Genomic DNA, 17,218 nt, shown 5'->3' on the forward strand with positions numbered 1-17,218 from the left:
ATGTGTCCTCGATTAATGTCACAGACAGATCCATTAAAACGGTGGTACTAAAGCTCTTGTGTAGGTTTTTACAATTTTTGGGTACTTGTTTAAAAGCCCTCAATATTTTTGGACTCAAAATTATTGTAATTAGTGGTAAACCTTGGCTTTAACTTAAACTTACTATATTTATTGCATTCGTTTTTTAAGGAAAATGGATCCATTTTCAGGGGAAAAATCTTTATATAAATGTTTCTGTGTTTTCACTGAAGGGAAAGGGAAACTATGTTCTACTGGAAGAAAATGTTTAAACAACGTCTTTTTCTTGTTTTTCAATTTTCTGTTCTGTTGATGCTAGGAGATTCTTTGATCGGAAAATTTCTGGCTTTAGTCAAAGTGAAAAAACAGACTTTTGCGGCTCCAGATAAAAATTCTTTACATAAGGACTTGTTCTTTCATCTTCAACCAGTATGGTATGAATATCGTGGCGTACGGGTAAAAGCTTGGAAACGTGATACTTGGCTGATCCGCCACGCCTCGAACATCCTCATACTTACTTGACTGTGACGTGCAGCAGCAGCTTTGCTACCATGGCGATGACAGTCAGTATGAGGAGAGCTGCTAAAGCGTAGATGGTCCACACTAGACAGAGAGCGGAGCACATTAACAAGACATCAGACATCCGATCACGGTAATTAAAACAAACCGCAGCAGACTGAAGAGATTAGCGAGTCAAGAACTATTCAAGCGCTGCTTAATTCAAACTTACACCTGTGAGAAGTTCAGTCAGCTAATTGTCAAGAAATGGCGATACATTATCAGTGCACATCTGTTATCAGCTAGCTGTTTGAGAAAAAGAATTAGGGCTTGGAAAGAATAACATTTGGAGGAAGCAGAAAAGCGCAGAGCACATCAGTCCACCCTGCAAAGTGTTGACTAGATGGCTGATTGGGAAAAGTGGGGACTTCTGAGACAATGACAAGTGAAAACAAGCGTCATGTGGCATTACTTCAATTATGATCATAGGGAGTCACTCTGGGCCAGAGCTTCTAGCAGTATCTCGACAAACCAGAACAATTTTCAAACTTTCAGAGAAACCAGGTCATGCTAAGTGGGAGTTCTTGCTAAGAAACCTCCAACAGCATCCCAGCAGAGGCAGAGAGAGGCGCGGTAAGTGCAGTGTACGACGGATGTTAACATACTAGCGCTGTGGCCGGTGGTCTCGCCGCGTCCAGCCCACTGACCTGGCATGTTGTGCTCCGGTTTACCGGGGCTGGACGTGATCACGTAGAGGATCTGGGACGAACGTCCATTCGTCGTACCGTTAGATTTCTCTGTGACTCCGCCAGCCAGCTGGGGCCCTGCTGTGCTAGACACGTCTTCGTTTTCCTCCTCGTCATCTCGTTCAGACTCTATTGTTCTGGTGTCCTGGCTTTGAAGCGCTCCTTCAGACTCTATTGTTCTAGTGTCCTGGCTTCGGAGTGCTGGGGGGAAAAAGAAACAGACAGTTGAATGTTATTCCTTAAACTATCAGGTGGAGACATGGAACAAATCAAAAGCTTACTATCCCACAGCACCAAGTTGATCTGGTTGTTTCAGTGAGTAAAAGATTACTTTGTCAGGTGTGGTGCTAAGAATATTCAATTCTGATGTGAAGTGTCTCACAGCACTGGCATTTCCAAAGAAAACTGCAACTTTCCAACTATTCAGACATAAATGATTGTCCTGTCCTTGAGGTATAAGCAGAGACGTCAACTTTAACAGCAATAAAACTAGTTCTCAGTCCCAAAAGAAAATAATGCATGAATACAATACAACAACATTACTTCCATCCTTTTTCTTAACTGCTTATCCACCTTGGGTCATGGGGAGGCTGGAATACAACCCAGATGACTTTGGTCAAGAGGTAAATTACACCTAGGACAGGTTACCACTTCACCACAGGAGGCAGACAATCACCAGTTAACCTAACACACAAGTCTTTAAACTGTGGCAGAAACTGCAGCACCTGAAACGAACTAACACATCCTCAGGGAGAAGATATAAACTCAGACAGGATTAATATGGACTCAGTGGCCAATATTTATCTCCTCTCTCACATTCTGTCTCACGACGAGTTAAAAACGTTAAAATATCGCTCCCTGCCATATTATAACAGCACACCTGTCTGTAAACTGACACTTTCCCCCCCAGTTTTTAGGTAATGCATCAGTTTTTGTCAGGGAGAATAATGATTGCATGCTCTTTGTGGTAAAAACTAATTTCATTCAGGACCACTATAGCCAGAAGAGCACTGGGATTTCAATATCCAGTTTTCAGTTGATGACCAGCTCAATTCTGCGACCTTCCCATCCATTCATGTGCTTACATTTAAAGCCAGAGGAGGGCAGGGTGGAGCAACTAAATGCAGAACAACACAGCAGGGATCAATGATAACACATGACATATTACACTGATATGACATTGATAATGTTAGGTACAGAATGAAAAAGGGTGGAAAGCGGGTTGCAAAGCTGCTTGCACCTGTGTAGCAACTGTAGGAAGACTGAATAAGTCCAATATTGAAGGTGAATAAGGGTATCAGCTGACACTGAGATCAGCTGATCTGCTAGGACTGTGACTAAGCTTGAGTTTTGGCCTGTCTGAACTAAATCACTGTGCTGAATTTGTTCGACACAGTGATTTCTGATCACGCTACTGCTGTTTTGCACACTGATGAGCTCTTTTTGATATAATACAAATCTGATCTGACGCATTTAATTTGTCAGTAGCAACAAAACAAGCAACGTTAACGGAAGGCAGATCACATCTCGCTATATCAGCGAGTTTTTATGAAGTCCTCCATCATTTGCATTTAATCATTTGTGAAAATGTCACCCTTTAGCCACAATAAGAAAAGGCTAGAAGGAGCTTTTGATAAGATAGGAGAGGAAAACGACTTTCATTATTCAAGAAAATCTTTTATTCATCTGGAAATATATAAATCATTTATCAGTTTTAGTAGTAAAATTACTCCTTGGTTGTTATTATAACTTAGCTTTACTGCCCTTACTAGATTACAGCTCTGTGTAATGTAACATCCCGTGTCTTCACAATGAAGTGATGAATGTAGCGTCGAATGCAGAAGAGGGAAATGTTATGCCATGTCACTGTAATTTCTACAAGTTAAGGGCATCGATCACTTAACACTCCTTTAATTATTCCATTGTATAAACTGGGCTGCAGCAAGCATGAGGTAATATTATACTACTTCATGCTGATCATGTTGTTGAAAGTATATACAGCAGAGGCACGAGTGAATATTTAATACTAACTGCATTTGTTAAGAAACAGATGGAGTTTGCAAAAACACCCAAGCGTGCTATAAACATGTGGTGCTGAGAACTTTTTTTTTAAATTCAAGACATGATTCAAAAAGTGTTTGCAATAAATTCTGTTTGCTTTAACCTGCTTACAGCTCCAGATGGGCAGAGTTTGCTTCATAAAACAACAGTGCCAGGGAGCATGGACTATTTCAGCTCATTTATGGGCTCCCAGAGGAAAGCAATATCCTAAATGAGATCTCCTCTGCCTTTCATTTACGTCTCCTAAACATAGTTGCGATTTATTTAAAATCACTGTGTGATTTTAAGAAATGTTCTCGTCCTCCGTGTGAAATGTTGCCGCTGAGAAACAAACTGTGCAGTGTTTCAGTCTCACACTGATATTTATGAGTGTCACTTGGGTCTTTTATTATTTTTCTTACATGTTAAGGTTTGAGTCATTATGCTGCAATTGTAATCATCCGCAGATGAGATATTGTGCTTTACTTAGATGCTTAGAGCAGATGTCTGTGAATATCAGAAATTAGATTTAAAGAATTAAAACTTTTAGACACAGTCACAAAACATCAAAAGATTAAGCACACGTATGAAGAAACAGAATAAATGACTTAAGTTATAAATTGAGAAAAAAAAATTTTTTTTAAGCATATTTAACTTCAGGTGACTTAGTAAGGACCTAGCCATCTCTAACAATTTGAAACAGTCCAATGGAAATGATAGTTTCCACAACTCTCCACTGACTGCTCCATTGGCAGTGCAGAATAAACTTTCCAATATGTGAGTAATGGTCGAACCAAAAGCATATTTCATTCGGGAATACCAGTGTTCAACTGCAGAAATTTATATCTGGTGGCATGGATATGTTCTGGAGACTAATTAAGTCAGAAATAAAACACAATCTGGGTTGCAAAGAGGCTTGCAGATATGCAGCAACTATGGGCTACGACAGCTGCTGGCATGTGGGTTGGGACTGGCGTCAACTTATTTGCTGGGAACTGCAGTTAAGCTTGACTTTGTGGCCTTCCAACTAACCAACTCAGGCTCAAGTTATTTTTTAAATACCCCAGTATGTTCAACAAATTATTAACTTTACATTAAACACATGACATGTACTGTGCAGTTCTTTTATATTGCTTCTCATGAATCTTCTGTACATTTATTTATCTTATTTCACATCACCTCGCCTCTTCCACTGCTGAGGTGCTTCGAGTTTCTCAGCTGCGTGAACTACTTTCAAATATCGATTATTCCAGGACTGTTCCACTCTTTTATGAATGCTGGTCAGATGTTAAACCAGCATGGGTTTTTTTTTCTTTTTCACGTAATTGCTCAACCTGGCTGTGATGTTCCCAGAACTGCCCACATGTTTCCCATTTGCAAACAAAATACCATGCTTCAAACCCAGTCACAGCTGAAATGTGCTGTCACTGTCATCTGAGAGCGTTTATCCTCAAATTACAGATCCAACCGCTCAGCCTGCCACCAAGGAGATATTAAACGTATATGGTGCTGACACTGTCTGCTTTCTATTTGTACCTCAGTCACTATGTGTTTTTATCTATATAGTTCTGTTTGAAAAACAAAAAAACAACTACTTAATTCAGGAGGTGACCTTTTCTCATAACCCATCTCAGATTGCATTTCTGGAATAGACTATACCTCCCGCAAAACAAGATCCATGCCATGAGAAAGGATCGTGCCTGTCTGAGGGTCAGAGGATTTTGACCTTCCAATATTGTTTTTACTGTAATGCCAGCAGGCAAAGAAAAATGACACAGAATTACAGATGGAGGGAGAGAGGGAGGGGCGGCTGGAGACTGCCTCTTAATGTGAGCTTGAATGTCACCTACAGTGAATTATATCAGGGTGTGCTTTGCTCATTCCTGCAGAAATTAATCTATTAAATCATTTCTGGTGCTTTCAGACTATTCATGAGAGAACATAACACAAAAAAACAAGGTTTTTTTTTATTCCACATGAATCCTTATACATTCTTTGCATTAGCCTGGGAGGAATAAAATTACTTTGAAGTCCTCTGAGCTGTAGTTTCTTAGAAATGCATCCACTAGACAATGAAATCGGCATATCAGAAGCCGTAATGCACACGATGGTTGTATTTTTTATGTAGGTGGCATAAAAACTTTCAGTGCAATTTAGCAGAGAACACACTCTGGGTGAGCACTCTGCAGCAGCTTGATAAGAGACTGAGTTCCTAGAAAAACAGAACACATTTAAATATGCAATATCACCCGGGGCTGTGAGACATTGACTAGCAAATGAAAAGAGAAAAGGGCCTGCCAAAGCCATGACAACTGCCTAACCACAACTAACAGGTGTTGCTTTACTAAACTAGGGATGCTATGCAAAACTCTATCATAGTGCTAGCCAGCCAGCCAGCCACGCAAATGAGGGTTCTTACTTTGTTTGCAAAGTGTTATGAATGAAGGCAGGCTGAGCACAGAAGCTATAATGAAGGAAAACATCACAATAGGTGAGACATTTCAGAAAATCTGGTGAGCTCTCACCTTGGTAAAGAAGAGCAAATCCCTTGGCCTGGTTGGTTCGGTCAGAGTAGAAGTACAGTATGACAAAGTCGCCCGTGATGTTTACCAGATCCCGCGGAGGGCTTCGCCAGTCGAAGCGGGCCACCACTTGATTTGTGTAGCCATCCAATAGCTCCACCATGTCGGTCTGGTCGGAGATGTCAAAGAAGGTGAAATTGAAGAGGATGGCCGAAGATCCAGTGACCTGGATAGTCCAGTAGCAAACACGCCCAGCCCCGTATTTGTCAGGGAAGTCAGGGGAGTAGATCACTCCTGATGGAGAAGTGTAGTTCCCACCACAGGCCCCCACTCGGGCTGAAAAAAGAGCAGTAAAAAAATGCCTGTGTTATTCGTTTAAAGATTAAAAGTTGTGGAGATGGTTGACATCTGTACTTGTGATCATGCTGTACATGACTTTTTGTGATTGATCAGACACAAAGGACAGACATGTCCTTTGATTTTTAGCACCACAACAAAACACCATAGCTGTGGTATCTGATTTATTAAACTCAAGCTGATTTAGATTCAGAATTTAATTCAAAGCATCTTTACAAGATTCAGCCTAAAAACAGCCTGAAGAAGAATGTGGTTTAACTGAAGAGTATGTGAGTATTAAAAACAAGAAATAGGATTCACGCATAACCAGCAACAAAGCTTCTGGAAAATGAGCCTAACTGGACATAACATATGAATAAATGTTATGCAAGAAACATGTTTTTGAATGGACCAAAAAAAACCTTTTCAGGAGACTGAAATATAGGTGGTCTGAGAGAAAACTAGACTGCTGAGCCTTTGGGCTTTAATTTCAGGCTGTACAAAACCTGATCTTTGATAGCAGATTTTGTCAGTCAAAAGTCTTTTCAGAGCAGATCCTGTCTTTGATGGCATGGCGGTATGGGTTTAGAATAAAGAAGAGCTAGCTGCAGGCAGGGTTACTAATTTTAAAATTGTAGGTGTGTTGTGTTCTGACTTCTTACAGCTTTACGATGATAAAAGAAATGAGCTGTCCCCAAATCAGATTTGTACAAAATAAAACTAGACTAAATGTTTGAAAATGTATGTGAAATTACAGCAGAGATGTGAAAAGACTAAAGAATGAGATCAAGAATGACAACTGTCAGTGCTCACTGCTGAATATGATGACCCAGCCGTCTCCGCCGCAGGGCTGAGTGTGGTCACCGAAGCAAACATGGTTACACTCCATGCTAGGTGACTCCCCACGTTTCTGTAGGTCCACATCGTTGCCACAGAAACAGGCATATCCTGACTCCATACCAGCAAGCTGCAAAACAGAAAAAGGAGTTGTGCAACTGAGGAAAACACTGAGGGGGTCATTCTGCTGACTGCAAACACACATTCTTTCAGTTCTCTCAAACTATAAAGATTGTTGTTTTCCCATAAAATAAGACTTGATTACATTACATTTTTTCATTTTAAAAGGACCAATTATGTTTTTCATGTTCGATTTATGTGGAATTGTGTAAACGTGGGGTAAACAGTTGACTACATGTAGCTACTTCCCTCTGAAATAAGTGACTCGAGCCTAAAGCGCCCTAATTGCTCTTTCTCTCGTGATTACAAGATGTTGTAATCCGAGTCTGTATAACTGTGGCCTCTCAGCTGATTAGAAGACTCCCTTCAAACACGCAGCTGCACACGGGGTGTACAGAAGAAACGGTACAGGAATAACACCTATCTGTCTTTCAAATCAAAACTGTTAGTAAACCATTCCAGAAAGTGTCAGCGCAGGAATGTGACACGTCAAAAACCTTCACACATCTTGACCTCGCCACTGCTGGCCACTCGCTGTCAAAAGAGGTATTGTTCTTCATTCAGAAGGACGCCGTTGTTCGATATTCAGGCTCTAAACGAACACACGCAACTGAAGGTACTGGATAATTTCCTACTCATGGAATAAGAATTCACGCAGCCTCTGCTTCCACCCAGATGTATCAAGCTCCTTGTTGTATTATTCTATCTGATGCGGTTAAATTTGAGAACACGTACACAAATACTTTTGGCAGAGTAAACAAGCCATGGATTGCTGTCTCACTCATCAGGCATGCTCTCTGTCAAAAAGTCACGTGGGATCCATATTTCAGAGCACTGATGTTTCACGTGTGTATTGAGGACAGTGACAGTCCAAGGGTAGGCAGATGATGCCAGTCTGTTGCCATTTCCTGTAACATCTGCCTAACTGAGAGGGGAGGGGGTGCCTGTCAGTATCTGTCAATGCATACTGAGCTGAAGTGGATCTGCTGAGACAGAAAATTAACACCTGGCACTGTTTGTAGCAGGGACAATGGCACGCCAGAAACAGAGAGAAGGGAAAATGCAGTGAAGAGGAGGAACCCAGTGGGCTAATAACCATTCATTTCCAGCTGTCAGCCTTGATTATTGTGATGATTCGTCATCTGCTGGTTGGCTTCAAACAGGAAGCGTGATGGCTGAATAAAGAGGGCATCATCTAGATAACTGACAGAAAACTACCCATAAAAGCAGATGATTTGCATAAAAGCCTGACTACTGCAAAAAGACTGCTCACGCCTGTTTTAAAAACAACAATTTACTCTGTTTTTACATCCAATAGGTAGATTTGAAGTGATAGGACAGAGGATAAACCATAAACCAATTACGGTTTGTTTTCCTCTTTTATTTTGGATTTTTTTTTTACATTTAGTTTTACAGAACTTGTCATGTTTGATTGCAGTTGAAATAAAATTTCTCATGTTTTCTTGTTATTTAATATATTTTTAATTTAATTCCAAATCTCACCTTGTATCTTTGCTTCCTGCAGAAGCTGATACAGTTTTGGATAGTGAGTTTGTTGGAGGTCTCACTGGCACCAGTCAGGGTGGGGGGGTCACCACTGTCTCTGAAGCACCCCAAGTTTCCAGGCACTGTAGGGAGAGCAGACCAGAGTGGGAAAAAATGATTAGTTATATGCTGCATCTTAGATGCAGTCTGCATCACACAGTAAGGCGAGGTTTTCACATGATTAGGGAAGATCAAATGTATAATGGAATTAAAGTACAGCAGGTGTTAGAAACAAGTCGACAGATATGGAAAGAAATGGATTATTTCATACAGAACATGCTTCAAACTATATTTACATGGTCTATATGCTGTTTCAATTTTCTAATCATGTTTGTGATTAACGCTTAATCTCAAAAACCCAGCCCAAAGAACAATCAGTGATGACACACTCGTCAAATATTCAGAACTCTGTTTGAAACTTCTAGCTTGAACTGCCAAGAAGCAAGCCAGCTATTTGGCTTCTGAGAAAAAGAGAAGAGGAGGAGGAGGTGGCGAGTGGCAATGGAGGAAGAGGAGCAGAGAAAAGAAAAAGGGGTGAAGAGGACAAGGATGTTTAAGTCATAGCGACACAGAGCTGGAATTTAGAAAATGTACCATGTCAGATTTGAGAGCTGTTGCATCAGATTAGAAATATAACATTTTCTAAATGTGTGACTGTGTGTGTGTGTGTGTGTGTGTGTGTGTGTGTGTGTGTGTGTGTGTGTGTGTGAGTGAGAGAGAGAGAGAGAGAGAGAGAGAGAGAGAAAATAATTTTTTAAAGTCTCACGTACAAAGAAAAAAAAAAAGGGGGGGGGGGGGTTCCCATGTGGAATTTGTCACATGACAGGAAGAAGACCATGTCCAACACCTGGGCCTTTATTAAACTCAGATTTATTAAACTCAGTATTTTTGTAAAACACAAAAATTAAGAGCAGCATTAGTTTTGGCACGTTCCAAAATTAAGCTTTGCCAGCAATCATTGTGTATAAACTTGCAACAGCTGATTACAACACCCTTCAGTAAAGTGCACAATATTTCTGTTGCTTTAGTTGTTCAGCACTGTCTTCAGTCAGTCCTGCCTCTGCAAGCCAATTTGCAACCCATCTCTAAACCAACTCCTCATTTTTATCCTATGTCTGACTTTTTCCCAGTCATTGCCATCTATGCCTGTTTTATTTCTACACATAAACAGCATAGATGGCTAATAAAGTCTATTTAGGAAGACCCAAGCTAAGTGTTTTTGTCATTGATCAAACTGTGAAAATGCATGAATATTGGCTACATTTCATTGACAAGTTGCTAAGTGGATAATCTTTAAAAAATGACCTTTATCTTCTGAATATGACTTAAAGCTAATGATTACAAACCACAAGATAGTGTTTACTAAAATTATAGATTACAGAAATCACATCACTCTTATGCTGGTTTCACTTTTCATATGAGGAGGCTGAAATCCTATTCATAAATCAGTTGTCCTGACGGACGTGTTATAAAAAAATATAATACTTCTGTGCTTTTACACTCAGACAGGCTTAAGCTGAACAATAGATCTTTGCACAGCAGCCACTTGACATCAAACAGTAGGTAAGCACAATTTCTAATCTCGTGAATTTAGGCTCTTTGACTAAACAGAACAGAACCGACACTAAAAACATTACTTTTGAATTATTTTGTTGATACTTTGATGATAGCCTCTCATGTGCACCAAAAAGTTTCTCTGCATGCAAGTTAGATTTTACAATATGTGAGACCAATGCGCCAACAATGCCAGATGGATTTCTAACCAGACAGATAGATGAAAGATGGATGTTGACACCTTTCCAGATCACATTCGTGCAGATGAATCAAACTGTCTGCCCTAATCCACTATGTATTCATCAAATACTATACAATCTTTCAAAATCTAGTACAGTGATTAAACGCTGCAAAGCTTTTAAATTCAATGTAATAGCTTGGGAAGTGCCAATAAAGCCTCCAGCAATCTATATCCTATTTGTGATTTGCTTTTCATTTAAATCCAAATGCGCTTAAAGTTATTTATTTTGATGTTCAGAGCTAAAATGAATTTGACAAACATAAGTAAATGCACACCATGAAAGTAATTTCAACGGGAAGTTGAAAAAAAATTCTCTTCAGTGTAATTGGAAGTGGTGTCATGTGGCCTTAGGGTGTGAAAGAGATCATTAGGGAACGATAGAAAAGACAAGAGCAAAGACTGCGTCCAAAATAGCTGTCAAGTCTGCTGTGAGATACAACAAGGACGCAAAAATCAAAAGCATGTGACACTGTGGTCTGTATTAAAGCATTTACAATTTCCAATTTCAAATGACCTTTAGTAAAAACTCAAAGTCTGATTGCTCCTTATTTCATACAGTCATGAAAAAGCACAGTGGCTGAAATCCTATAACTGGAAATCAAACCGCTACACAAAGATCATTGTTAGATTTTTGTGTAATGCAGGACAATCATAGTTTGGAGATCAGCAACTTCCAGAAAAAACGCACATTCTCCAAAGGGTCAGCGATGTGAGATCAGATGCAAAGAGGGTGCTGCACCAAAAACCTCCGCAATTGCTTTGGTCAACTACCAGATTGATGCAGTTGATCTTAGTCTGCATGGAAGACGCTGAGTTGTCTGCAAAAAAAAAAAAAGATGACTGCCAAGACACGACTTTTACTTTGAAAGCAAGTGTTTTGCTTTCGATTTGCGTCACGTTGTTCACAGTTTCGTTATCGCTTGGTAATGACTTGCAAACTGGTGACCACGGCAACCTGCTGGCAACCAAAGAAATCCCATAGAGGTTTTCTCTTTGTGAGTAATTTCACACTAGCAATTGCTAGTAACCGCTTGCTTACTGGTCACAGAATATACCCTTTTCCCTAGGGATTGGTGGTTACCACTGGGTCATTAACTGGTCTCTAGGCCTGCAAGAATGGGGCTTTTACATTCAATTTCACAGCAAATGCGAGCCACCACTCACACATTTATGGTCACTGATGGCCTGTGAGGCCTTAATAGCATTTGTATTGATTTTTTATTTATTTCTCTAATGACATGCAAATAGAATCCCACAGAGAACTCCCCGCTAGAGTTTCCTCACGAATTGAGAAGAGCGCAAGACGTTCATTTGATCCTAAGACATTACACAATAGCAATTCCTGTCTATTTGTACAACAACACTGTCTTGCTTTGCGGGTACACCAAAGTCTGACAACATGCTCAGACACTGTAAAGTCCCCTGATACTGTACACCAACACTGTCCTAGAAATAAGAATCTCTTGAGCTCTGCCTGTCATCAAACATGCAGGCACAGCTCGGCTGATGACAGTAAGTTCCACCAGTGCACAAGCAGTTCCCAGCACGAAACAGAAAAACACTTCATCTATTTTTACAAGCCTGTCATGAAATGTGGAATATATTGGTATTGTGCAAACAAAAAAGGGAGTATGGATTTGCATACAACTCTGTTTGAATGTTTATAACATTACTACAGAAGAGCATCAATCAACTCTGCCTTCATGAACTGAAGTGACCCTAATAAAGACCACACATGTGCATTGTCACTGGCGTGCCAGCTGCTGCCAAAGTTAACTTATTGGCTTGCACAAAGCACCAACAGAATCTGTAGATTCTCTCTGTTTGAGGCACAAAGACTCTTTGGGGAAAAAGTGTGACATGTTTTAGATTCTTCACAAATTGTTGTCCACAAGAATGTCCCCCACAGACTGGAAAATGAAGACGAATAGAAAGAAAAATGGTGCCGAAACAGACTGGCAGAGAGACAGCCACTCCCTGCATTTCGCTCACATTTGATGACCGTTAAGTGACCGGCGAAATTCTGGCAGCAGCCAAGAACTGTGTTTGACAAATGACTCAACACTTGAAGACAAAGTCCTCAGACACACTCAGACCAGCAATAAATCATGTGCTATATTCCTTTTTCAGCCACAAACATGCCAGAGCTTTAGAAGAGATTAATGTGGTTGGTTGGGATGGGGGGATCATTTACTAAGACTCCACGGTGCACACTTGCAAAAGTAAGCACCAGATTATTTGACAGGTTAAAGGCAAACATGACAGTTATAAGAATGTTTGAGGTCTCTCGTATTTTCCACGGTGCTATAGAAGCGGTTTCTTTTTTATCAGTTGCTTAAGTACACACTAGCGGTGAGGTGCACAACAGGGAAGCAGAGAAGAAAAGAGAGATAAACACCTGGTAGGGAACCAGCAACTTCCCTCCGAGCAAGGCAGGCAGGTACTACTTCAATAGAGGTTTTGAAAAGCAGAGGAAAAAATGCTACTGCTGTGCTCAGGAGCTAGATTAAAGGCACAAATGCTCTTTTTCAACTTGGCTTTGACAAGAAGATTGCAGACTAAACTTAATTTATCATTCTTTGTCCTCTTCTCGTTTTAGGGGCTGAGAAGTACTGGCTGAGGAGCGGTAGGTGTCCGGCTCATACACCGGTGCACTGGAGGTTTGTGCAGAACTGAAGACGGCGACAATCGCTTTTCTATGCACCGCCCTGCAGTGTGCATCCACAAAAAGCACAGAATTGTTCTTATATGAAAACTCCTGAGCACAGCAGCATCTCGCTTAAAAACATCTGCTTTGCAGGCGCAACAAGTGCAAATATCTTCACGTACAGTAAAAGAAAAAACACACACAAACACACTCAACACACTTCAAAGCCGTTGCTGGAATTTAGACTTTAACGAGCCAGAGGGGAGAAATGGAGGAAACACAAGGTGTATAAATGCTCCAGTTAGCCCACACCAGACCTCTGAAAACCCTGGGAGATCACAGTGGGGAAAGGGGGGGACTTCTACAATGTTTAAAAAACCCAGCCACACTCATCCCAACCTGGCAGCCTCAGCTCACTAAAGAGCAGTCAGCCAGCTTTCCCACAATGCACTGCAGACAGGAGGCACTGGGCAAAGCTGCAAAGTTCATGGTTGTCTGTTTAACAGGAGGTCTTGCCAGGCAGCAGACACAACAGCACCACTGACCTAAAACACATGAGAGAAAAAGAAAAAAAAGCTCCAACACAGAATGATGACAAACAACATCAAACATGTGCAGCAGGCTTTGGCAAATGTGCTTGGCAAGCAGTACGTGCAAGCTGGTTGATGAGCTGGAGGGACGAGCATAACATTAAGCAAACATAATTATAGTTATAAATTTCTATGACGTGGAGGGTAAAGAACTGAAGATATGCATAAGAATAAGCTACAGAGGGTGAGAGAGAGTTAAAGAAATGTTTTCTTTTTAATGGGACTCTGGGTAGGACTTCTTATTTCAACCCCGTTCGCTTGCACCACCCAGCAGAATGCTCCACACGAAGCAAGATAGTGAAGTTGAATGATGAATATGATTTTTCTGTATTATAATCAATGGAACACTGGAGAATTTGGCAGAAAAGTTATTCTTGCAGTCTGTCCTAATCCTATAATCTAGAAGAGATGAAAAAAATTTGAGTCTTTTCTGTCCCTAAAAGCAGGGTAGCAAAAAGAATCCTTACGGCACACATAACTCTATACCTAACTTAGTTGTTTTGAATGGACTCTCTATTCATGATTTGAACTGACAAAAACGAATCCAGTCATTTGGTTTTGTTTTATTTAGTTTCTTTTTCTGTAAGCGGTTTGTGAGTTACTGTCTCAAGAATTTGGGACGTGGGAACATAAAATGTCAAGTTTAATGTCAAAAGGGGATGACTGACGATGCCCACTCAGGTGATGAATGATATCGCTCTGTGGCTTCACTCTGTGGGTGATGGCACGAGGTCTCTAAATAACTGTGTTGAAATTTATGTTCACTTTCTAGATCAACTCGTCCGCCAGACTTATCAAGTACAAACAAAACTGACACAAAAACACACTGAACAACTGATTAATTTTCACATTTGGCTCAGAAAAAAATATCACCTTGAACTACAGTAAATAGATATATATCATAATGTCCACTAGTTTACTAAAATATTACAAAAAAAAGAACTGATTTCCTGAGAATATAAGCACCAGATTTCAGGAAACAGCCTTCAACACCAGGGAAATGCGCAACGTGTAAGAAGTTCAAAGGTGTGAGGAATGAGGAAGCATCACTGTAGGAAACAAATTCTCTTTTCCGCATCCTCATGCAGACTAGAGCCCAGAACAAAGCCCAGCTGGGCTCAGCCAATACTGATATCAATTTTTGAGAGAATAAAAAATCCATTATTATAACATCTGGCTCTGACTACCAATGCTTCAAAAGCCATCCTTAGAAAATAAGACAATACAAAGCTATACAGCTATACAACTTAATCAGGGCCGAGTCTGATGTATGGGGATAAAGATGTAGTGATGACAAGTGGGGAACCAGACATACACACAAAAATGTAAAACACATTCATACTTTTAGATGAAAATGCCAAATTTCATTTATTTTATTTGTGTGCCGGCTCAACTTGGGATATAAAAACAATAAATAACAATATAACTTTTTTTTGGTTTTCATTAAAGCTCCTGCTTTAGAGCTTTTGCAGACATGTGACCACTCACCACATGACATTAATTTGTCGGCCATTTTTAAACGTGTAACAATCCTGACACGCCAAGTGAGTAAAAAACCTTCTAAACATTATGAAGGCGATATAGACTATGGCAGCTGTAAGTATTAGTGTATACACTCTCTCAGAGGAAGTAAAACACTCTCATGGCAAGCATTTTGCTCGTTATGTGGAGAAATGTGGGAGGGAGGACTTGAAGATGGATGTTTACTTACTCCCACTGAGTGAGTTTAGTGATGCTCTGAAGTGCAACCGTGGTGCTCTCCCTGACTTCACAACAAACGATTTATATCATTATGCTATCAACAGCCCATAAAATTATGCTGGACCAGATCTGAAGTCCTGCAAAATGGGTAACAAACCTCAGTCACTGGACTCTTCCTGGAACTGCAGTCACTGGACCAAGGGGACCATGGTCACTGGTCACTGCTCAGGTATTTACCTGATTTTTATTGCATTTTGATATTGATGTGTCACTGTGCATTACACTGTCGACAAGTGTATGTAGCTCATTTGTGATTGAGAGTTTTGGGATGCTAGAGTCTTAAAACTCTAGAGATCTATCTTTGGCGGCCCATACCCTGGGAGGGGTGACAGATTCTATTCTTAGCTTACTTAACGACAATAACTAAATGCGACAACATCAAGAATAAATAAACACGTTCCTGTTGGATTTCTTATGTTAGAACCAACTTCAGTTCAGGAGTGAGGCTTGAGGTAAGGAGGAAGAGGATGAGATGGAGACGAGGAGGAGCGTAGCGGTGAAGGAGGCAGATGAAGAAGATGAGAAAGAAAAAACTAGAAATAGAAATATATAAAAAGTAAAAGTGTCAAATGGTCAAATATTCTTTGAAACAGATACTGTTAAACTTTAAAATTCAAATAACTTATAACTGACCCAACTATTTATCAAAGAAATTGTCTTTTTCACCTTCCAAATCAGCAGGAAAGCAATAAAAAAAAATATTTTGTGTCCTTGATGATTGCAACACCCAACAGTCAGTGATAATTTCTGTGTAAACAATGCATGACTTTAGGCGTGATCACTACCAGTGTCATGTCCAATATGGCGGACAGCTCTTGAGCGATATGCACATGATGTGACGTGCAAAACATATAGCATTTCCTTCTCTTCTGAATGTTTTGTGAGCACGGAAAGATTCATCGGTTTTTCCTTTTATGAATCCATCCATCTGCTTCCGCTTATCCTTTTCAGGGTCGCGGGGGGCTATCCCAGCTGTCATAGGGCGAGAGGCGGGGTACACCCTGGACAGGTCGCCAGTCTGTCGCAGGGCCAACACGCAGGGACAGACAACCATTCACACTCACATTCACACCTAGTGGCAATTTGGATTATCCAATTAACCTATCCCCACAAGCTGCATGTCTTTGGACGGTGGGAGGAAGCCAGAACCCACACAAACATGGGGAGAACATGCAAGCTCCACACAGAAAGACCCCGGCCTGATGGCGGAATTGAACTCAGGACCTTCTTGCTGTGCGGCAATAGTGCTAACCACCGTGCAACCACCGTGCTGCCTGAATCATGGCCCTCAAACATTTTTATAAACACCTGTTTCCTTGACAGCTTAATTTATTATATTCGCATCAAATCTGAAATCTCGAGAGATTTAGTTTCAATAACACTCTAGATAAGAGAAAATCGCTGAAAAGAATCACCGCGTAAAACCCGTTTATTCAAAAAATATAAACCTTAAAATGATTCTTTAAGCATCACCAATGCTTCATTACCATCCAATCACACCATAACAAAAAGCGAATTAGTGCGTTCAGATTAGAGACGGGACGTTCTAGATGTGTGGTCACAAAGCAGAAGCAGGATTTTAAAGGCACATTCCTCAAGTGCTAATAGGCTCAATTGAAGTAATTTAAAACACAGGTATGTTGACGCCTTGGAAACTCTCCCGGCAGCCCATTAATCCACCACCAGCAGGTTAACCATTCAAATCGGAGGCGCACACACACACCGCTTGAAACATGCACTGCCTTCTGAGGAATGCTAACTGC

At 40.5% G+C, this 17,218-nt stretch overlaps 1 protein-coding gene across 3 annotated transcripts in view; it reads right to left on the reverse strand.

Annotated features, from left to right (window-relative positions):
- kremen1 (kringle containing transmembrane protein 1) overlaps positions 1 to 17,218 on the reverse strand; it is a 63,295-nt gene that overhangs the window by 3,050 nt on the left and 43,027 nt on the right. The window contains exons 4-8 of one of the 3 annotated variants that reach the window (XM_026186146.1): positions 8,621 to 8,745; positions 6,974 to 7,127; positions 5,828 to 6,160; positions 1,302 to 1,463; positions 537 to 621 (exon numbers count right to left, since the gene is read on the reverse strand). In XM_026186146.1, coding sequence (XP_026041931.1) covers positions 537 to 621; positions 1,302 to 1,463; positions 5,828 to 6,160; positions 6,974 to 7,127; positions 8,621 to 8,745 — 859 coding nt within the window. Of the gene's footprint in view, positions 1 to 536; positions 622 to 1,181; positions 1,464 to 5,827; positions 6,161 to 6,973; positions 7,128 to 8,620; positions 8,746 to 17,218 lie in introns of all 3 variants that reach the window. The other 2 variants (XM_026186145.1, XM_026186144.1) reach the window with 2 other exon arrangements.

This window comes from Astatotilapia calliptera, chromosome 12, assembly GCF_900246225.1.
Source record: "Astatotilapia calliptera chromosome 12, fAstCal1.2, whole genome shotgun sequence".
Classification (NCBI taxonomy): domain Eukaryota; kingdom Metazoa; phylum Chordata; class Actinopteri; order Cichliformes; family Cichlidae; genus Astatotilapia; species Astatotilapia calliptera.